At 39.7% G+C, this 23,761-nt stretch overlaps 1 protein-coding gene across 2 annotated transcripts; it reads right to left on the bottom strand.

Annotated features, from left to right (window-relative positions):
• Window positions 1-1,204: 1,204 nt before the first annotated feature.
• cpt1ab (carnitine palmitoyltransferase 1Ab (liver)) lies at window positions 1,205-21,551 on the bottom strand. Of its 2 annotated transcripts, none has more exons than XM_038705334.1 (19): window positions 21,401-21,551; window positions 17,951-18,118; window positions 17,318-17,460; window positions 16,253-16,424; window positions 15,665-15,766; window positions 14,454-14,591; window positions 14,229-14,306; window positions 13,424-13,531; window positions 12,596-12,683; window positions 8,876-9,071; window positions 8,233-8,421; window positions 8,021-8,126; window positions 7,682-7,798; window positions 6,853-7,017; window positions 5,999-6,130; window positions 5,740-5,892; window positions 3,404-3,517; window positions 3,091-3,183; window positions 1,205-2,985 (listed from the first exon to the last, which is right to left on the bottom strand). In XM_038705334.1, exons 2-19 carry the CDS (start codon window positions 18,089-18,091, stop codon window positions 2,902-2,904), a joined length of 2,319 nt encoding a protein of 772 aa, XP_038561262.1. In that variant the 5' UTR covers window positions 18,092-18,118; window positions 21,401-21,551; the 3' UTR covers window positions 1,205-2,901. The 2 variants fall into 2 exon arrangements, with proteins under 2 accessions (XP_038561262.1, XP_038561263.1); XM_038705335.1 differs by lacking the exon at window positions 12,596-12,683 and adding an exon at window positions 12,016-12,100.
• Between the last annotated feature and the right edge of the window lie 2,210 nt (window positions 21,552-23,761).

Here is a 23,761-nt window from a genome sequence, read left to right as displayed (position 1 = left end):
TGTGTGTGTGTGTGTGTGTGTGTGTGTGTGTGTGTGTGTGAGAGAGACTGTGCTCAAGTGGTGGACAGGAGTTAGAGGGAAACTGTCACGCGATCACTTCCTGCCTATGCCCTCCTTGGAAATCGGTCACCTCCTGATGCGTTTAAAACGTCTTCCCTTTAAATGTTGAATATACCCTGAGCAACACTGTGGAGGGACTAATTAATACCCTGTTGAGTCCAAGCACCTGGCAGATGGCAGCTTCCCTTTAATTAAAGGAGGTAAGATCTCATTTTCACACCAGACCGATTTCAGGAGGTTTACAAATTGTCAGAATTAAGAAAAACTGATAAACATAGCCATGACCTCAAGCTAACTCTGTGATGAAGATGAGGGTTGAGCATCTAAAATTATAAAGGACTAATTCATCATTGTGCTTGACAGAGGCCATTTCAAATTTCTCACCTAAAGACTAATTGGTGTTCAGGGAAGGAGATGGTTAGATTCACTGAGCTAATGGTTAAAGAACAGGCGTCATAATGCCACCAAGCTACACACCCACTAAATGTGGAAAATTAGGACAGCAACTACCAATGAAATTTGGTTCACAGATTCATGTCCCCCTCAGGATAAATCGTAATAACCAAAGTGATGATCTCTTAACATTTTGTCTCTAACATCAGATCAAAATTTCAGTTCGGCCAAAACCAGGGTAAAAAAATCAAATACTTGCATTTGAACTTAGTGTTTGGTAATTAACAATCGCATGCTAAAAGGCTAAACTAAGATGGTGAACATGGTTATTATACCAGCTAAACATCAGCATTGTCATTGTGAGCATGCAAGCATGTTGACATTAGCTGTTAAAAAAGTTCTTGTTTTCATTATTAATTAATTTGATAGTTGTTTTCAAATACCCTTCAGAACTTCCTACAGCCAACCCACAAACTAAAACCCAAAGATATTCTGAACATCAGCAATTCTTTACATTTGAGAATCAGAATCCCGCTAAATATTTACATTTTTGCATGAAAAAACAATGAATCAATCATCCAAAAATGGTTTTCTGTCCATCTATTAATCGACTTATTGTTTCAGATCGAATTAAAAGTTTGATAGTCTTGGTGTCACCTGTGGCATTAATGGTGGCAAATACAGTACTTTTCTTCTCGAAGTTATGATAAGGATAAAAAGAACAGATTGTAAGTGAGAGATGACAGTCAGGTGATACAGCTGTCTGACATTCACTTTATTGTTAAAACTCATTTTGGTATATCAGCTGCTTGTCTTCCAAGTCTTAAATGAAAACATATACTGCTTCAAATTCAAAAACATGCAGCAGTGTAAACATGAGGTCTACTGAAAAAGTCATATAACTACAACATACTGGCAAAGTTTTTTTGACAGTTTTGATAAGAAAACTGTCAAAAAAAAAAAAAAAAAAATATAGGAAGCATTTTGTCACTTCTTAAATAAGCAAAGCCTTAACTTAGTGCTAATGATTTGCCGCGTTCAGCTGGTAAATATGCATGTTTGTTTTGTGAATGAAGAGGTTAGAACATGGGAAAAAAATAAATATGATGAACCAACAACATATACAGAAATGAAATGCACTCCTACATGACAGCCCCTCTTTATCCTAAGCTACAACACCACTATGCTTTAACTGACAAAGTGACAGTACACAATTCAATTTGATCTGAAAAAAGGCTACCATGGTAGTTAGTAATCGGTTAGTTTGAACTAGGGCCAGTCATAGAGTGCACATGAGTGTGAAGTACACTGAATACACTTTTTAAACACAAGAAACAGAAAAACGTCACTGTTGGCTACACACTGTCAGTTCAACACATTGTGCAAGTGAGATTCACCCCAGACACACACCCTGTCCTGTCAATCCCTCACTTACTGCATCTCAATTTCTTCTACTGTTGCACATGTACATGCCAACATAAGCACTAATCTTGCAATGCTGCACCCAGCACCCTACAATACTACGCCAAGTTAGTAAAACCTGAGTGTGAAAACAACAAGCGCACACACCAACATGATCTGCCTTCATCACTAAATCATGGCAGCTAAAAACACACTGGCTGTGCACTTGAGTCAGAAAGGCAATGGAGATCCATTGATTGTACAGTGTCATCAGTTCCCTGTCTCCTGTGTTAGTATCCAGCATCACACTGATACAGGGCCACCTTCCAGATCAGAGCTGAATATTTATAATTCTTGTAGGTATAAGATTACGGGTACAACTGTTCAAGCCTAGTGAATCAGACTCGGTATTTAAACTGAACCATGTGAACCTGGACACCATGCAACATGCAGTTTGCTGGATGATTATATGATTATATTTAACATCAAGTTTGCTGCTTTGGCCAGTTATACATGACTCAGGTGCTGCAAATGAGGAGACCAGAAGAAACCTAAAAACCACAAAGAATTCATAGGATTTTCAAAATTAAAAATATTGCACCACCTCTCAACCTAAAACATAATTCAAATATTAGATGATGCTACTGAACAATCCTTCAAGTGAAATGTCAAACTGTGGTAATAAAGACTTGATCTCAGGCTAAAGCTGCTCTACTTCCCTCCTCCCTTTCTGCCCTTTTTACATTAGTGGGTCACTAAGGCACTGGTGCTTACAGTCCTATGAATAAAAACTTTGATCTGTGCCACGACCTGTACCCAATCCCACCAGAATCTCACCTTTCCTATACATACAGTACACATAAAACACCTTACACACATATTGACAGTTAAGTTTCCAAATACCTTTAAATCACCCTTATTTCTGTAACATCAATTAATTTAAAAATAACCCAAACCTCAACATTTGATTATGTACAAGCTTCAGGAAGCATACGATATTTTGCTAAAAACAACTTCTTATGTTTGTTCCACCCATGGAGAGGACAATCACTTGGTTTTCTTGTCAAGCTGGAAGAGATCCCGCATGTCTAGCATGGCCTGTCTGATGTTGGCACCAAAACGGTGGGAGTCCTGAAATAAAGCAGAGGAAGAAGATTTTTTTAAAAGTCTCGTCATTAAGCAATGAACATAGAAGAATCTAAATTGTCTGTAAAAATGGAAAACTAGTGAACTTACGGTTTCTGGGCTTGAGTGTTTGCTGGAGATGTGGAAGTTGATGTGGTTCTCACCCAAAATGATGTAGGAGACACCATAACCATCATCAGCCACCTTAAGGACACAAGCACAAAGCAAAACAGATATGAGTTTAATCTCACGAACAGTCAGTTTTCAAACTATATTTTTCAGAAAAGTGGGAATTTCTGACTTATTATTCCCTATTTAATGATATACATAAAAACACTACTGGACACTAATTGCAGACTTTTGTGCAGGAACACTGCACAATCGTCTCCACTGTCTTTACTGTCAAAACTGGAGGATAACTTACTGGACCAAATCCACCTCCAGAGGACACATACTCCGGGTGTCTGACCAGATCAAATAGCTCAACCTGCTGCAGAGGGGTCTGACTGGTGGAGAGCCTCCATGGTTCAGAGAGGACCTAAATATAAAAAAGGTAAAAACTATATTTAATTCATTTGTCAAAGCAATCATGCTGTGTCCTCAGCCCAGTAAAAAATATTGAGAGAAGGGGAGCTTATGTTGAGCTTTAGTAGCATGTCATTTGTACATGTTATAGAACAGTGATTAGCTGGATTTAAATATTCCATGTCACATTTAAGTGGAAGGTGAAGAAATTTGCTTTTTCATTCTAATGCGCTCTCTCTCTCTCGAAGTATACAGAGAACAATATACTTACTCTTACCACAGAAAAGTAAGTAGACACCTACTATAAAATGATTATATGCACCTGTAAGCTTTATGAGCCAGGGGCCGTATTACAGAAAGTTCCTATCTTAAGTCAAGTTCAGATAGGAAGAGTCTAAGGATAGGATTTTTCACAATTTGATATTACAGAAGCAAATCCTAACTAACTTTAGGAATCCTATCTTATCTTACTTCATCCGATCTTATCTCAGGTTAGGAAATCCCAAATACTCAATCCAACATCGGTTATCAACTTTTATGTCTGTTACCTAGTAACCGAGGCCACTTTTCTCATCTCGCCAAGCTAAACAGCTTTTAATCGCTGTTGTGGGTTGTTTAATGAAACATAAACTGAAAATGGAGCAGAAACAACATCTATTATTGAACTTCAAGTCAGATGACTTAGAGGTGTTGGTAACCTCTGTCGAGAAATCCAAATTCACGTAACGCTTATCTGGAGAGATTAAAGATAGAGAGTGGGCTAAAATAGCGGACACAGTCACCACTGCATATCCAGCATCCAGCAGAGCATTGATTCTGTTAAAAAGAAAATCAGTCCATTTACAGTGATACGAAGAGAAAGGCAACTGTTGCGTCCAAAGAGCAGAGGAAACCTGGTAGTGGTTCCTCCTGTGCTCACTCACTGACCCCGGCAGAAACCCGTAGGCTACTCTTCTCGGGAAAGTTAATAATGAAGGTAAAAAATATTAATAAAGGCTGCAGGCAAACGTCATCATGTTTTTCATGTATTTCTTGAACTTAACAATCTCCTATCAAAGACTTGCATTAGGATCCTTTAGTTACATCAAGCCTTTACATTATGTTAATGAGACATTATAGATCTAGCGTTACATCACCAACAGCCTTTCTACTAAAGACGGTCTAGTCAAACACATCGGTAGAATTAATTAATAAGTTCCGCCTGTTGACATTTTGTTGATTTTGTAAAAGCAATAAAAGAACGACCATGTGGATTAAACAAGTTAGCAAACACTAACTGGTGGAAAAGCAAAAGTTAGGACAGCTCAACAGTTAAGAGTTAGGAGAGTTTATTTAAGATTTTACAAAAGTTAGGATGCTTCTGTAATACACTTTTCCTATCTTTAGCTAGGAAAGGAATATTGACTTAGGAACTGTTAATCTGTAATGGCCTTTTTCCTAAATCAATTTCTAACACTTATTACCATGGTTACCAAGCAGTTAGGATAGGATCTGCTGGTTAGGAAGTTTCTGTAATATGGCCCCTGTTTCCTAATCTATATAACAGATATCTGCACATAAATTCAGAATCTGTAGGCGAAGGAAGTATTCTTTATTAACTAAATCATGTTTGCGCGTGCTTTGGTTTCATGTAGGTAACATTCCGTATGGAAAGAAAGAGATAGAACGCATTGGTTGAAATGTCATCTGCTGTCGTCTAACGACAATTTAGCTTTTTGTCAATCTCGGAACCCTATAGAGATTAGCTTATTATTAGCTTTTAAAAATGTATCTGCATTCTAATAGTGTTAGGCAGTAGCCTATGGGTTCCATGATTGCTAATCAGACTGTAAACAATGACCAGCACATGAAAGAGGAAGTCTTGTCACACATAACTGTTCAGCTTTCTCCAGACAAGATTCATTTCAACCACATACCACTCATTCAGGAGTTCCTCCCAACAATAAATTCAGGACTAAGATTCATTTTCAGCTAGTCCAAACGAATTCAATGAAACTCTAAAAAGTCCCCTTCAGCCTAGAACAGGACTGAGACCCAAATCTTGGAAACCGTCATTTTATTTCAAAGGTTTAACAGGTGACCACTCTCAAATATTCGTCATTGTATGAAGAAGTGAGCAGCTGCACATAGTCTGTTTCTTTGTATTGTTGTAGATCAATAATAATAGATTTGTGGACAATATCACGCTGGGGTGATGGCAGCTTTAAGAGCAGAACTTGCAAAAACACCTCGTACCTCCTTAAGGAAGGGTGAGTCTTCTCCCAGGTATTTGGAAACCACATAGAGACAGAAAAGATGGCGATCAATGCCCTTTCCTGTCATTGCCAGACGGTACAGGTCCTGGTGCTTCTCTGCTGCCACTTTGAGCAACTTAAGGCGCTCTTCTCTCTGAATGGTAAGGAAGGCGATAAAAGTGAAAGATGACAAACAATTGGGGTGACTAAGAGTAGCGCTGTAACCAGAGGTGTGATGTATTGCTGCTTTTTATCCTTACAGTCTCGTCTCTGATCATGGCACGAACAAAGGCACAAGTCTCCATGGTGCAGGAGCGCACAGTTTCTGTTCGGCCCTCACGGAATAAACGCGTCATGGAGGCCTCATATGTCAGGCAGAACTTCCCTTTGTCCTGTTGAGAAACAGTTTGGGAAATGGTTAATAAAAGAGAAAGCACAGTAAGTTGTTTTACAAATTGTTAATAAGTTAGCAGTCGATTTGAGTTTTATGTTGATAATTACCAAAAACACCCATGACTTTCAGGGGGCTGACATTTAGACATACTAGGGATTGACTAAATAACAGACACACCAGGAAGTACCATGTCGAAACTGCAATACCATACTTAAACTGTCATAACCAAGGCAGCTACATAAATTAATTATCTGAAGGTAATTACCAATTAGCGGAAAGTGTAAACCGTATTATCGTGTCCTTTATATGTGCTTGTGCTTATATTTTCAAATGAAATGCACAACTAACAGGAAAATACAGCCTTAAACTTAATCTGATTAAACTTAATATGATTAAATAGATCATTGACAATGTTTGATGGTCTTCAATGATACTGTTGAGGTCCTTTATTTGTCACATACACATACATGTAGCGAAATTCATCCTCTGCATTTAACCCATCCCTGAAGGGAGCAGTGGGCAGCCACTGTACAGTATGTCATCTGGCAAGTAGTGACTGCCCTCTGCTGGAATTTAAGGGGGAATGTGACTGGACTGCATCAGCTGTTATAATAATAAGCATAACATGCAAATGCCACTAAATGACAAACAAATAAATGTATTAAAGTGTTATTAAGTCATGAAATTTTGCTGAGAAAGCAGTGAGATATTTGTACTTACCCTGTAATGAGCAAGCTGTAGGGCGATCTGGATGAAGGCATCAGGACTGGTGCGGCACTTCTTAATCAGACCCTTGCCAAAGTCAATAAAGGGGAAAATGTGGGAGTCCACATCATCAGCCAGAGCCCTGGCTACTTTCAGAGAGCTCTGGACAATCTCCTGGCACTACAGGAAGTGACAGAGTTGTACCTTAGACTGAGCAGATGCAGCATGGCATGGCTGACAACACATTGCAGTATTTTGTATTTAAAAGCTGAAATTAATAAAATGTAATTGTACTTCTGAGACTAACACCAATTATTGTACGGTCACACTTTAAATTTAAATAATACTTTAAATTTCAAATATACAATACCCAACAGTCCTTTCTCTGCATCTTTGTATTTAATTAGCAAAATACTAACTCACATAGGTGCACATAGTTCAAACTACCAGCAGAGGGAAGACAAGGCCTATGAATATCAATTCTCACTATCAGCCCACAGTGCAAGAGACATTCTAGCAGTCTCAAGCTGCCAGTGTACTCCATCTGAAAGGTTTGTCAGATGGTCAAACAGCTTCACAAAACACCCTAACCCCACACCTTTGCAGCACTGGAATTGTTCCATTTTGTTATTTTCTGAAACCAACAATTCCACATTCACGAGTCTTCCAGGAGAGACTGTCTGAGCTACTTTTAACATTTAATAAACAGTTATCACATCCCCCGAAATTATGCTAGCCTGCTTTGCTCCAAGCCTACAGAGAGGCTCTTTTTTTAACAGCTATAAACACTTTTGCTTTCCAACATGGTAGGACAAGTTCTTTTTGTGAATAGCCCGGCCCTTACCTCAGCAGGGATGTCCCACTGCAGTCTCTGAGGACCTGGTAGGTTGGGGTGGGGCTCCCCACAGCAGTGACCATCCTCAGTGTATCCCAGTTTGACAGGGTCCATGGAAAGTACATGCTGCAACGTAGTCAGGTTTCAACATAACATGATTGATTGATTTCACATTTCTGTCTAAAAGTACTTTGATGGACAATCAGAAGATACAAACATTCTTTTCCATTCCATTGTAGAATTGGTTTCTTCATGTATTCCATGTGACATAAATACAATCTGGATCTAAGCAAAAATGAGAAATTCAGTGGATAAAAAACTACATTGATAGAAACTAAATTGATGTACCTCCCACAGATGGCCAACAATTGGAGCATCAGCCCAGGAATGCTCTGCGTTCAGTCCCATGGTGCCATTCTTGAACACTATCAGGTTAAAGGATTTATCAAACCACCTGAATGAAAATAAGGAATAAACACCTTCAGTTTATTTATAAATGAGTCTGCACTGCAGACTCTTTGATAATCAGAAAGAAGATACATCAAGTTTATCTGTCCGACCTGTCGTAGCAATTTCCGTGGAGCAGGGACTTGGCATAACTGTCCAGAGACTTGACTGGGTTGTCTGCATCATAGTACTGCTCTGTGTCATCAAGGGTTACAAAGAAGGCTGCCTTCTCAATGGCATCCAGAGACTGCTTGTTCTTACCACGGCTGAAGTAGGTTTCACGAGCATTGGCCCATGGAGTCCTACAGAATGTTCGAATTAATTTTTTTTCAACTGCAAAATATACTGCTCAGTACATCACTTGGGTACAATTCTTTAGTATCAAATTTTAATGAACCTTGTGAGAAATGTTAATAACATCTTTATTTTAAAAACTGAATATCTGATCATATCTTGTTTTCCATTTTTTTTAATTCTGAAGTATTGATATCTGCTTCAAAATTGCATCAAGGCATTAGGCAGTTCTAACTCTGCCATATTAACCTTTATCTATCACCATATGTACTGAGTATACTAACACTATATAACTATATGTTTTGCAGAATGCAAATTACTTCACTGAATCAACCTTGGTACATATCATTGAAATAAATCAATATCTATGTACAGTTTTTCTGTACTTCCTGTCTTGCTACATGATGTAAATTGTGCAGCCTCAACAATACTGGCTGCAGCTTGCTCTATAATGCCACCCACCTGTCCCCTGCAGTAAGTGCGGCTAGTTTCTCCTCTTCTGGCAAGGGCTCTGACTTGTCGGCCAAGATCCTCTCCATCTGCTGCTCGATCTCCCGCGGCAACAGCAGCCGCCCGTCATAAAACATCCACACCTTAAAGAAACGGCCCTTATGGTACACAGCTATGTGTTTGCTCTCGTTCACGTGCTGAAGGGTGTCTGGGAGAGATGGACCAACATTAAGGGGAGGGAAAAAGACAAAGAAGACAATTGGAGGAGTGTTGGGAGTGGTGGCAAGGACAGAAGATGTGTGTCTGGATCTCTGCGCAGCTTTAAATTTAAATAGTGAAACAATCAGAATCTTATGTGAAAAAGAAGGTAACAGGTAGAGTGTGGATGTCACAACATTTAATTTCTGGAAACAAACATGTTCTTGGTCCCAGTGTTAAGTAATGTGTGATATCCACAACATCCAGGGCTGGTTCTTTTATCTTTGAGAAGATCCTTCTTATTCTTAAAACAACGGAATTCAAAGTGATACTATATGATGTGAGGGACTGCCCAGTTCAAAAACTAAAGCAGCTTGAAATGGGAAGTAAAGGAAGTGGAATGAAAAGGGAAAAGTAATTTGAGAACAAGTCAGTGCTGTGGAATACAATGAACTGAGGCGATGTTTGTTTGAACAGCACTGTGCAAGACCAAGAGAAACCAATTCAAAAACATAATTTGCATCTTTTATACAATGTTTTGATACTGATTTGATAATGCGCACAATGTTCAAACAAGCACTGCCATTGTTATGGTCAAGACAAAGGAGAGGACAATAGAAACAACCCCAAGGACAACCTCAGTCTCTTCGCCTCCTGTGTTTTACTTACATCTCCAGCAATGTGTCTATGACTATGCGGACTGACCACTGACAGGCCACTTTTATCATTTCTATTTAACATTTTACAAAATAAAATAAAAAACTTGATCCATTTATGCATTACTAGAATCATTAACTTCCATTTTTCTGTTTACAAAAAAACATTATACAAACTTTAAACTCATAACATTTTACTAATTAAAAAAAAACAAAAAAAAAAACAACATTTACTGCTTTTCTTATACATGTTAATGAATCTTATTTGTCATAATTCACTTCTGTCTTCTACAGACAGAGAGGGATGTAAAGTCAGTCTGTCACAGCCCCAGTTATATCCTGCATTAGAGGTCATTTCTACACCGACCGTTCATGTCACATACAGTATCTCACAAAAGTGAGTACACCCCTCACATTTTAGTAAATATTTGATTATATCTTTTCATGTGACAACACTGAAGAAATGACACTTTGCTACAATGTAAAGTAATGAGTGTACAGCTTGTACATTTTGCTGTCCCCTCGAAACAACACACATCACGCAGCCATTGATTGTCTAAACCGCTGGTAATAGTGAAGTGAAAATGTCCAAATTGGGCCCAAAGTGTCAATATTTTGTGTGGCCACCATTATTTTCCAGCACTGCCTTAAACCTCTTGGGCATGGAGTTTACCAGAGCTTCACAGGTTACCACTGGAGTCCTCTTTCACTCCTTCATAACGACATCACAGAGCTGGTGGATGTTAGAGACCTTGCGCTCTTCCACCATCCATTTGACGATGCCCCACAGATGCTCAATAGGGTTTAGGTCTGGAGACATGCTTGGCCAGTTTATCATCTTTACCCTCAGCTTCTTTAGCAATGCAGTTGTTGTCTTGGAGGTCTGTTTGGGGTCGTTGTCATGTTGGAATACTGCCCATGTTGGCATTCATGGTTCCCTCATTGAACTGTAGCTCCCCAGTTCCGGCAGCACTCATGCAGGCCCAGACCATGGCACTCCCACCACCATGCTTGACTGTAGGCAAGACATGTACTCCTCAGCTGGTTGCCGCCACACAAGCTTTACACCATCTCAACCAAATACGTTTATCTTGGTCTCATCAGACCACAGGACATGGTTCCAGTAATCCATGTCCTTAGTCTGCTTGTCTTCAGCAAACTGTTTGCGGGCTTTCTTGTGCATCATCTTTAGAAGAGGCTTCCTTCTGGGACAACAGCCATGCAGACCAATTTGATGCGGTGTGCGGCGTATGGTCTGAGCACTGACAGGCTGACCCCCCACCCCTTCAACCTCTGCAGCAATGCTGGCAGCACTCATACGTCCATTTCCTAAAGACAACCTCTGGATATGACGCTGAGCACATGCACTCAACTTCTTTGGTCGACCATGGCAAGGCCAGTTCTGAGTCGAACCTATAACCTTTATTAGTCAGTGTAACTTGCACACATTCCAGCTACACGGAGGCTTATTGTAGAACATTTTCTCTTTGCTCGCCTGCCATTCTCCGGTCTTGTGCAGAGTTTTGCGTGCATGGCGTGTGGCCGAGAACTGCATGCACGTCGCAGTTCCTTGCGGGTCCATTTGAAGTTCTATAATCATAAATGATAGAATATTCTTTGCGTGGTTCATCAATGGTGAGAAATGATCCGAACGTCCCACGAGGTGCAGAGAACTTAGCACAACACCGGTGAGGCTAGGGCTCCGTCTCACTGCCACTAGGCCAGAAAATCTATTTACAAAAATGTGAGGGGTGTACTCACTTTTGTGAGATAGTGTATGTTAGTTCTTAATGCTCTGAACAACACTTAATCCCAAGTTTCAACAGAGTTCTTGTTTAAGTTGCTGTTGTTTAAGCTTATCATGACATTTCTGCAGCAAATTTGGCTTCCTGTCCTTTCAAAGGGATTTTCTTTGTTTTTAGATAACAAATGCCCATGAGCACCACCTAGGAGTTAAAGTGATAATAGTATTTTATTATCTTCGGAACACATAATTAACTGTATGTGAAATAATACCCAGAACTTCTTTTTATGCATGTCTTTGTATTCAGGCCAGCATAACACTGTTTCTTCCTGGTCTTACCTAAAATTATGCCTGAAGTGTTTGAGTTGCTGTTGAGAAACTCAAACATTAGATTTGAGTCATGCAAATTAGTCCTTGAATGTTTACAGACCAGCACACATGCATTGTTAATTTATGTAGGTCAGATTATTTCTAATTCAAACAGATGGACAAATGTCCCAAGGAGAAAAACAGTCAGAGTAGTGTGGAGTAGGCGGCACTGCTAAAGACTCTACCTGTATCTACACCTGGGACACGACTGGTGTTGAACATATACTCGTATTGGGCTGAGCACATGGGAATAGTGTGTAGGAGCATGAGCTGAAACAGAAGGGGAGAGTAAAACACAGAGAGATGACAAACTAATCCACTAAAATCCCCAGAAAGCGGCAGCAGACACACACCTACAGGGACAGGAGCATGGATGAAGTCGAGAGGGAGCAATGATAGATTTGGGGAGCTGATCAGACCTCAGAAGGCTGCCAGGGAGGGAGACATGAGCAGGGTCCGGAAACCAGTGGTCTGCTATCTCAATGCCAGCAGCAAAGCCCTGATTAATATTTGCAGTAGAATCTGCCCGAAAATCTAGATGCCTTTAAATATTTATACTTAACAAATTACTTAAATTTGTATATTTATTTCTCCCAAATAGATGCCTAAAATAAGCCTAACAAAAACCAACGTAGGATTGTTTCAGGGCTGTGCTGTTGAGAATGAGTCTAGGAGTCAGGGTTTCCAATAGCCGTTGCCACGGCAATAGCTAGGGTCAGAGGGTAGGGGGTCAGAGGGCACAGCAGAGATGTGCCCTCCTCTTACCTGTCTCCAAACCAGGGGTGCGGGTGGTGTTAAACATCCGCTCCCACTGAGCCGAACACAGAGGAACCTTGTTTTCCAGCAAGTATATCTAACGCAGCGTCCGACACAGCGAAGGGACAAAACAGTAAAACAGAGACACCGAATGTGAGAGTGTAACAGAACGAACTCATGCGTTAGTGTTTTTTTATAAATACATCAGTCTTTGCAAGAAATCAATGTGTGTTTATGCAACATGTTGTTGAGTTGTGTGTCAGGATTGTGCAAATGTAAAAATAATTTGGATCACTTAAGGATCATGCAGGTTCGTAAAGGAAGAGGACAGACAGGAGCGAGAAGAGATGACATTGACACTAATCTGTGTCAGGAAAATCACTAGCATTCACTAAGCCTTATTCACTAAGACTTCCCAAAATGCTTGTGATCTTGCCCTGCAGTTATCACACTTTTACTTCAAACAAAACAAGCAAAAAGCGCAGCGCATGGCTCATTCCAAAGTCAGAGTTATACACAGTGAGCTGAGGATATCCGCTACCTACATTATCATTGGTAAGATAGTGGATGACAAGCTTACTTAAGTGTACACAAGAAAAGGTTGTGAAAGATAAGAAGTTTTCATTGTAAACTCACTGACACAGCTGAGATAACAGCTATGAATCAATAAATAATAAATGAAAAAGTTAAACATTTACATAGAACTGATATGGTCAAACATGTCAAACATGTACTAATGTAGCTTATAGGACACCTTCACAATGTCTCTAGATTAACCAAAGTTTAACAAAATCATTTCAGGAGAGACACAGGGGGACAGAGGTGCTCTATACTCACTGGTTTTATCTGGGCCCTGTCCAGTTTTCTCCTGTACAGCATGATGGAATGGATGGCATTACCTGCCCTGGCAGCCTGGATGGAGGTGGGGAACACATACAGGAAATCCTGGAAAAGAGGAGATTAATAGTAATAATTCAATAAATCAGTCACATTTCACCCAACAAATCATGGTGTGATCCAACCATATATTCTTTTTTGTTATTTTAGCCAAGGACTGTATGCACACATACAGTAACTTACATTTCAAACATGCTGAGTGTTGTTCCACTGACCCCGTATTAAGTCTACCTCCTTTGAGAGCAGTGTTTTTGGCTTTGTAAGCAAGAGAAGAAGCCATTTCAATGGTGCTGGCATGGTATTGGCCCGTTTATACTATCTATTTGATAACTGCACACTGACAAAACAGATCCACATAACTGTTTCTCCAGGAGCAGTGACTCATGCCTGCCCTGCTGCAGTGACAGTCCAGGCTACTGTCTCAATTTGTCCCTCTTTGTTGTAAAGATATCATTTGCTATTTAGTCTAACACTGTGTGTATTATGTTTGGCAGAGCTGTCATGTGCCACAAAGCAGTTCAAGAGCTCATGTTATTATATCTCCCTTACGGTGACTTTTATCAAACAGAATCTCAGTTGGTGTACCTGGAGGTGACATCGGTTACTCTGCAGTACTAATGATGAACACCAAACACATTCCTTCCAAGAATTAATCACAATCTACATGGAGAAGCCTACTGCTTAATCTTTAAACAAAAGGCTGAGACACTGTCTGCAAACAGATATTCAGGTAGAGATATCTCACCATGGCATAATAGTTGCTGTTGACCATGATGGGCCCACGGCCTCTGAGGTAAATATACTCCTCCCACCAATCGCTGACCTGTGCAACACAAAGGGAAACGGAGACATAAGGTGACATTATTAGACACACTGTTTTTCTTGACAGTTTGAAAAAGATTCAAGACCTGGGACAGTCTCCAAAACTGTGACAAAAGAGAGAAAGGTAGAGGAATTCTCTCTAACTCACATAGTTGGAGGCCCACCAGGACTTGAGTTTCAGGTACCACTGCAGTCTGGGGCCCAGGTTCTTTTCAAAGTCTTTGGTCAAAGCCTCCATCCGTTCATACTGCTCATCATCCATCAGTGGACGCACAGAGTCCAGATACTGTCAACACAGAGAAATGCATAGTCACAAAGAGTGAGGCAAGGGTCAATTACTTTTCAATAAGGAGAGAGCAGATAGGCCACAAAAACTAGCCTGACCGATAATGACAGGCACGCTGGAATTTGTTTAGCGGAGTTTTACTGAAATCTACATAGATGTGACAAATGTCATTGTGAAGTTAAGTGGTATTGCATTGCTTAACAAGTTCTTGCTTACTGTACAAATGGAGCACTCAGGTATGAAGCTTGACAGACAAAGATAAGGATGCACATGCAAGTCAATCGTATTAAATGACTTTTGGTTCCAGTCCAGTGACTTGGGACATTATGATCAGAAATGCACATAGCACTGGTTCAGTCAGCAACCATGTTGCTATGGCAACTGGCAGCGCTTGTAGAAGCAGCAGCCGGTAGCTCCATCAATCTTCGCTATACTTTTGTTTTTTATTATTTTTCCGGCTTTCTTTCCAAAACTTACAGTGATCGCTCAGAGGAGAAGATAGAGAGCCAGGAGAGGAGCAATGCTGTCCCAGCTTGGACTTAATTCTGCTCTTAACGACCTGGTCTGGACAAAATGTCAACATATTGACCAGATAACGGAATTCAGAGACGTTAGTGCCCACATCGTTACAGAGATCTGCCCCATCAGCAACCTACATCAAGCACTCAGCAGGTGGTCCATGTTCCAAACTGTCAGTGCAAGACTCCGGCAAGATGAGAGGAGGTGATCTTTGTGTTTTACATTGATGATGCTTGCAAATGTCAGACTGTTTATTGTGAAGATGGTTGCTGCTTTTTACATTCACCCCAGATGCAAATTCAATTAAAAAAAGGCACTGAATGTTTGGGGTGTCTACGTGTATGTATATATGTATATAAATAAAGTGCATTGTTTAATTTACCATACTTTATGTATGTATGTAGGCCTACACTTAATTATATGTTGCGTGTAATTATATATTGTGTGCGTAGCATGAAGGAACTACACATTTTGTTTCGTTATGCAGCCTTGTGCTGTAGAATGACTAATAAACCACCTTGTACCTTGAAATTACATACTAAAATAACAAGTACCCTTCTGCAGGTGTCCTTGATAGTGGGGACAGGTAGCCGTGGCAGGGAGTTCTGGAAACTGTAGAGCATTGGCTTCCGGCCAGAAAACACCTTCACTAGTAACTGGAAAAGCAGAACAGATAAGGGACAGTGGGGAGGGGAGAGTGGAGAGGGAAGGGAGTTCAAAGTTACACCTAGAAACCAGCGTGGTATGAGGCAAAGTGCGAACACGTAAGTTCGCACTTTGCCTCAGTGGGTTAACCTAAAATAATCTAAACAGTACTTAGTAGTACTAGTAGTATGGCACACACTTCAAAGTAAAAAAGGAAATTGTATCTTTGACTCAGTGTAGTTACTTTTCACCTGGAATTGTTAATAATAATAATTGAATAACATTGAACATTGAATAATAATATTAAGCCTTAGTATGAACCATCTTTTCTTTATTCTGTGTATTTTTAAGGCCTACATTACAAGGAAACAAATGCATAGTAGACTTAAATGAATTAAAACTGCATTCTTCATTCCTGTGAAAAGAATCATGCTAGACATTCCTGCATGAATTTGCTCTTAAATACATTGAACAGAGAAGCACATTTATTGCCTCACCAGCCACAGACGTGTAGACCAGGACACCGAGCCATGGCGTGCATACATCCAGCCGTGCCACGACAACAGGCACTTTAGGACATTTCTCATAATCATGATTATGGTGACCCATAGGCCCGTGCCCACCAGAACTCCTCCAACTATCCTCTGGCTGTCCGTGGACATATATCGACTGTGGACAAAGACGGAGAGAGAAGGGGAGATAAGGGGCCACATCAGGACAAAGAGGGGGTCAACATATAACACCAGCAAATTAAGACTTTCCTATTCAACTGTAGAGTGGACACATCAAGTATGGAAATTTATATATAATAGGAAAATTAAATACGATGTAATAAATTTGTATTCAAACTCGGAGTGTAACGCTTTTGATTTTAAATTGAAAATCAATCGAAATGACCTTTTGATTTAGATCTTTGAAATCAAAAGCAGGGTTGGCAATTCTCCCAGTTCAATTTCTTTTCTTTTTTTTACCCGATAACCTTAATGACACTTTTATCAACAACGTCCTTGACTTGAGGGAAAATCCCCAGAGAGGCATTAAAAGCTTAGTATGATCAGAAAGTGTTTGCACTAAACATGATCAACTTTGTCAGCAAACATGAAGAAGACATGTGGTGGACAGTTGGTGGTGATGTCGGAATAAGACTAGCAAAAATGAAGGCGACCATTTTACAATGTCTAATTACACCTACAGCTGCCACTGAAGGAAGTACTGGAAAAAAACAGGCCTACATGTTTTTCAAAACAATAAAAGCTTGATGACACTGAGTCAGATGCATTCCACCATCATCGTTATGCATTTGTCAAAATGAAGCATTTTCATATGTTGGATTTTTCATCATAGTTAAGAATTTCTTCCACACCTATTATGCTTTCTAGCCAAACTCCTTTTGAATAACCCTGCCAATCTCCACGACATGACATGAATATTCTTCAGTGTTCCATTTTGTTTTATAAGGCTAATAATGGAAGATTTGGGCGTTCTCTGTCTGCTTACATAAAAAAACCTAAAGAAACACAATGTTATGCTAGGACAGCAACTCATGATATCAGCGGTCTTACCTGATTGGTATGTGTTGGCCCAGCTTGGCAATCAACCCCAGAGAGGGATCTAGCTGATTATATTTATTGTAGGACATGTAGGACACAACCACTACCATAAACCCACCAGGGCTGCCGGGATACACACCAGTCATTACCCCATTCTGTGGAAAGGTGAGCCAAATGGAGTGTAACAAAGGTAATCAGGGTCACAGAGAGCAAATACTTTATAAGGTTATAGTTCATTCAAATTCATTGATTTCATAACATAGCGTTTTGTATCCTACTGTCATATTCGAGATAGCGTTAATTACAAATATGAACAAAAGAGGAATGTGTGAAAAAGCTGGCAGGTGTTTGAATGACTCAGTATGACTGTAAACAGACATCTAGGCCAAAGGGTAGGACACAAACAACAGACAGGAAGGTTACAGTCACTGCTGGCTGTTTATGTGGGAGTGAGTGACCCTCCAGCAATCAATAGATTAAATAGATGAAAACAAAAACATTACCTGGGCCCTTATGATGCAGTTTATTAACGGAATATTTACTCAAAACTGAAACTCTTGTGAGATACTACTAGTAGACAACAACAGAGTAACAAAAACTCAATCAAAGCTCGTAAAAAAAGACTATATTTCTGAAACCTCTCACCTTGAAGCGAATGAACCTTTTTTTCCAGGAGTGGAGGCCAGAGAGGTAGATCTGACGCAGAGCCTCGTGGCACAGCTGTAGGTCGATGCCATCAGGGGTGACGGTGAACTGGAATGCCACAGCCTGGTGAGCTTCTGCCATGGTGGCTACTACTGTACTGTAGGGTCACTGACGGTAAGGAGAGTGCAAGTCACTAAAGTTAGTGAAGTTGATGTTTCAAGAGCATTTGTATCAAACATAATTCTGGTTCCTACAGTCTTGTCTCTCTTTATGTTAATGTGGATGACATTATCAACTAGTAAATTCATCACAAAGTTAGGTTGACATGGATACTCAATTCAAGAATGGTCGAGATCACAACAACAATCAGTACATCCTGATATCTGGACGGGGCTGTATATAAATGTTGCCCTGCAAATATCAGAACAATCTTTCATATTACTCCTGTCACAGTTCCTTTACATCAGTGGTCCTTATTCATCGACAACGCTGCAGGTTACCTAATTTCCAAGATTTAATAATTAATTTAATTCAATTTAATCTTTATAGGGAAATGGCAAAGGCTGAGTGTGAAATTCTTCTTTTTGAAAAGAACACTGACATAGTTATCACTGAGTTAGGTGGATAACTGCATGCTTACTCAGAAGCACAGTAAGTTTTGAGGTGGACACTTTTAAAGCGGTAAAATGTGGAAACGTGTTAGATGAGAGGCGTTTTTAAGTTACTATACCAGACATTTCTCTCTTCGTGTCTCAGAGAGCTATGTGCTGTCTGTGTCCTTTCTAAAAAGCTCTAATGTGAGGCAACACTGAAACTTATTTATAAAAATATAGCATACCCTAAGAAGTACAAATAGTAACCAAAGCACCAAACTGACAACATTTTGAACGCTTAGTAATATTGATAAATATTTTATAGGAAATATCATGAATAGAAAGGATGTCCTTTGTGAATCAATTCCATGTGCATGTTTTTTGTATTTAGTTATTAGCCTATATCAACTAAACTGGTTCTTGGAAGTTGACACCGAAGAAGATGTACTGGGAGGTCTGTGTTGTACTCATCTCTGAGCTGGTTAGGCAGGTGTTGATGCTAGGCAAACAATTTTATTCTAAACTAGAAACTCATTTTATCTTTAAATTGTAAACCTTAAGTGAGCTATTACGTATTTCAACTAAAAGGGCAGTCAGAAAGTGCAGACCTCTGCAAAGGCCAAAAGTACAGTCAGTGAAATGCAAATCTGCAAGGACAACCACTAACATTATATATGTCTTGTTAGCCACCCCCTCAGAGCCCCTTCAAAACTGAATTGGTTATTCGTGGGCCCATGCTATTCTCTTCACCCAAGTTTCGTGAAAATTTGAAGTTTTTATATAATTTACTGCTGCTGGTAAACAAACAAAAAAACAGCACTGAAAACATGACCTTCTTGACAGAGTTAATAATGCTTTTTTATTTTTCCATTTTTATTAAATATATAATTTATTTTTGGCATATTTTAAAGATATCTGAATTATTAAGGATTTTTTTGATTTTTTTCACATTAGATTCTTGGGATGTGACATGTGATATGAAATGATAACCCTTTATGAAAGGGTTGGTTTTCCTGGTAATAAATAAGGCAGGGATTATAAACCTACAAAATGCCTAGCATTGTTCATGCTGATAGAGACTGATATGTCTTCATTCAAAATTACGTTAGTTACGCCTTTATTTGACCATCGCTGGTGTAGTAGACCAGCAGCATTTGTTAACTGCAGACCACCACCTGAAGGATGAAACTCTGGTTGTGGCGTTGGTTGTGAGGGACCTTCTGTTTCCAGTTTATTTCAATTGCTGTCAATCGCCAAGTGAGAATACATAGATAGTAACTGCCTAAAACGATCGTAAATCTTTGATGTTTTCATGGCATCCCATAGCAATGCTTTGCTGATCATATTAGGGTTTCAAGGGCTTCACACTGGCTTTCACAAGACTTTAGCAACGTTTCTCCAGCAAAGCTCTACTTCATTTCTGAAAAGCAATGCCTTTTTCTTTGCTGAGACTATTTTTATTTCATTCAACCAGAACACTCTGGACGCAAGACACGTCGTTTCTATGTTTCCAGCCCTCGGAAAGAGCAGTATGCACAGAGCAGTGCTTCAACAGCCAGTCCCCTCCCCCAGCTACTTTCCAACATCACATGATCCACCCTGTGCCGCAGAAACTAGGGGAAAGGTCGCAGCGCTGCGCCGCTTAGATACCTGGTAAAACCGGCAACATAATACACACAAATCCTCGTACTTGTGTTTACAACTGTATTTTAAACGCAGATGCAACCCCTGTCTAACTCTAATTTATCATGTCAACTAACCTCCAGTATCCATACACTTAACGTAGCTGCATTGTTATTCTGACCGCAAACGCCACATCATCCACCAAAGGCAGCTTTTTTCTAGTTGTCATTACAAAAACACTTCATCACACACAGTTACTCCAGACAAATATGCGCGACATATGTAGGTTACACTTTTTTGGTTATATCAACTATCGTACCCACGTGGTCTGTGAGAAATTGGGTCACTAGTGTGCAACCCCCATTGTCAATCAGCCATATTATATTTATTTATCAAAATAACCAACGTAAATAAACAAAGTGTTATCTCTACTTTTACGATGCTCTTATAAAAAAAAAAAAGGGACACCTTGCCAAACCAGCTTTTACTGACCTTCACTGGCAGTTGACATTTACACACATATCTACCTTTTCTAAAATTTCTAAAATCTTTTTCCACACACACTGTAGGCCACTGTCAGGTACACATACATGGAGGTATTATTACTAAATAATAGAGCTGTATATGTATGATAATAGAGCTTCCAGGTGGTTGTCAATGAATGACCTTTACTTGGACTTTTGCCTACATTCATGTTATGAACAACGCAGGAGTGTTGACAAGGTCCCTACCTGGATCGATCAAAAAAAGTAAAGTCATAACAGGATAAATGTGTCATGCAGTTGTTCAGTAGAGGCCTCTTACATATATTTTCAGAACCTGCTGTTAAAAACCAAGAGTATGGCTGTGGTCGAGAGAGACACTTTCCCTCGAGGTTAAGTTCCCACCTTCTTGAGTCAAGATGTGTCTGTAAACTTAATTTCTGACTGCTACAGGCCAAAAAAGCACACAAGCCGTCCGGTCGTGTCAATGCGAAGGTACGAAAATCTACCATTCGCCATGTGAACGCCGCACGGCTCTGTGCCCAGGAGGAAATACAACAAACCGGCATAAACGTGAACTGCGGAAAGATAACGACAGCATTCATAGGCTTTTAGCTTGTCGAGGTTATCTACTCCCCCAAACCCCTGCCTGCAGTCATATTTACACACCAATTTCCAAATGTGCAGTGACAGAGAGAGAGAGAGAATCATGACTAAGCTGAGACACGAACTGAAAAAGGATAATTACTCACCAACCCTTCCTATCAGTCGGAGAGAGCAGAGCTTTCTGTTTTGACGAGGATGTGGCACGGCTGTCGGTGGGGACTGCTATACACTCTGCATGAATGGTAGCACAGACTTGTGTACACACCGTGGATGCAGCCTGCCCCCTTTTACTGCCTACAGAGCACCTCCTGGTAGAAACAGCGCCCCACGAGGTCTCTTGTCTTGTACAAAGGGTTGTATCAACTTCTTTATCCAGTCTATTGGATGGGCAAATATTAACAACATCTGCACCACAAATAGGACTGGGCAATATGGATACAATCCTATATCATGGTATACCGTACCCCCCCCCCCCCCCCCACACACACACACAATATGATAGGCCTATATACCATAAATAATAAAGTACCGGTATGTGTAAAATAAATGTAGAAACTGTCTATTGATATAATAACCAAATGGGATGTGTTTTTAGGTAATTCATTAACGAAATTCCAGAAACAACAAGGTACTCAATGAAACTGATGAAAAAACATATAAAGGAGTCTTGCCCATTGCCCATCAAATAACAAGAAAACTGGAAAATGCTGAAAACCTGTGTAAAACTTTGTAGCTGGTTGTAACACACATAAACATACAAACTCAGATCTGATTGTTAGTGTGGTAAATATGTAAATGATACCAGTGTTAACAGTTACTATCAGCTGGAGTACAGTCAGACAGTAAAGCAGCATCAGACAGCCGTCTCTTACTAAATCTCAGCTGAGCCTGGTTCAAACAGTTGGCTATTAACAGGTTGGTTATTTAACAACACTTGGACAGGGGAACACTTTTTTCAAAGGGCATGATGGCTGACCGATTTCTATAAAACAAAGGTTTGATTAATGTGAAATTAATGCACACTTGTCAAAACTGTAATACAAACACATGTCAAATTGCATTGACGTCTATATGAGCTTCAGGGTCCTATAAATGTCAATGATATTGTTTCAAAACGATACCCAACTCTTTGGGTAAGGTTTTAAAGAGTCTGCTAGTCGATTCCGGTTCTTAATGATTCTCAATTTCAATAAATTCAATAGATTCAATAATTTACGTTCATTCTTTTTTCATTGACTGTAGGCCTAATGTAACGCTGAAACCCAGAGAAATGACAACATAGCATTGTGCCAGAGGAGTCAGTGTCAGTTAGGGGTCCTTGACATGAAAAAGCTTGAGAACCACTATGCTACAGAATGTAATGCTAGATGTCAAAGAAATGTGGCTCTTGCCAAAACCCCAATGATGAGTGTGCTTGCTCCAAGGTCTAAACTTCCCACTTTGGCATCTTTGTAGCACCAGAATAATTCATTTATAAATGATATGATGTGACACATTTTACCTTTATGAAATAAATGTAGCTCCTGTGGATATTATACTTGGCCTTATTGCAATTTTATAATATTTCGATTAATTGTTCAGCCAAGTACTCACAGTCTGATGTACGGTAAATATAGTCAGAGATATTACATGAAGTGCTACAATGGTATAAACTGCATGGCAAAATCACCGGTGATTTTCAAATTTGCACTCATTCACAGAATCTGTATTGTCGGTCAACCTTACAGTCCAATATAACAGCTTTGCAGAAAATCAAATCATCCTTGGTTGTACAGTTCCTGCATTACAGAAGGTAGACATCATGAAAGCAACACCTGTACAATAGCCTTGAACAAATAGCCCACTCTGCCTATAAGTTAAGTTTTGTTGACAAACATTTTGCATCCCCTAAATACAGACCATGGAGAACACAAAATATTTGATACATTACAATGCACACCTCTATAGCACAGCATGAACAAAAACAACATTTAGCAAAGCCAGTATTCTTGCAGGGTAACTGTATTGTGTAATGCTTTATGTTGTTCATATTTAATATTGTGTCCACCCCCTCATATCATGATACTAACACCACCTCACCAATATGCGTTCTCTATGCCGGGCAATGTTCCAAAATTTTATTAAATTAATTCAAATGTAGCTGAGAACAATTTAGCTCTTCTTCTTTAGCTCCACTTAATATTTTAGAAATGTAACTTTAATTAAACAATATAACAATGCAGGGGGATACATTTAGGCATTTTTTCTCCTGCCAGTAAAGACCTTCATTTGAGTTTGTATGTAGTCACTAGTGCCAGTGCAGCCAAAATGATAGCAATGCACAACCAAGCTAATGCTGCTAATGGGACCTGGAATGTGGATCTTGCAGTGGTCTGCAAGAAATGTAGCCACCCGAGTGTCCCATGCCGTGCTTCACAGACCTCTTTATGAGGCTTTTGTATTGTTGCGCCTTTGAGGATGAAACAGCCTACACTCTTATGAAGTGTAATGAGTTTGGTGACCTCAAC

Source organism: Micropterus salmoides, unplaced genomic scaffold, assembly GCF_014851395.1.
Source record: "Micropterus salmoides isolate LMB-PRFRI ecotype aquatic unplaced genomic scaffold, ASM1485139v1 Ms_hic_scaffold_8, whole genome shotgun sequence".
In the NCBI taxonomy this organism is placed as follows: Eukaryota; Metazoa; Chordata; class Actinopteri; order Centrarchiformes; family Centrarchidae; genus Micropterus; species Micropterus salmoides.
The sequence above is the reverse complement of the archived record's forward strand: the minus strand, read 5'-3'. Positions and strand labels throughout refer to the sequence as shown.

Excerpts from the sequence above, each read along its gene's own strand:
- cpt1ab (XM_038705334.1), bottom strand. The coding sequence starts at position 18,091 with ATGGCAGAAGCTCACCAGGCTGTGGCATTCCAGTTCACCGTCACCCCT. Across the intron at positions 7,799-8,020 it reads TTGTTGGCCATCTGTGGGAG|CATGTACTTTCCATGGACCC; the intron begins GTACATCAATTT and ends ACTACGTTGCAG. Across the intron at positions 3,184-3,403 it reads CTGGAGGTGGATTTGGTCCA|GTGGCTGATGATGGTTATGG; the intron begins GTAAGTTATCCT and ends TGTGTCCTTAAG.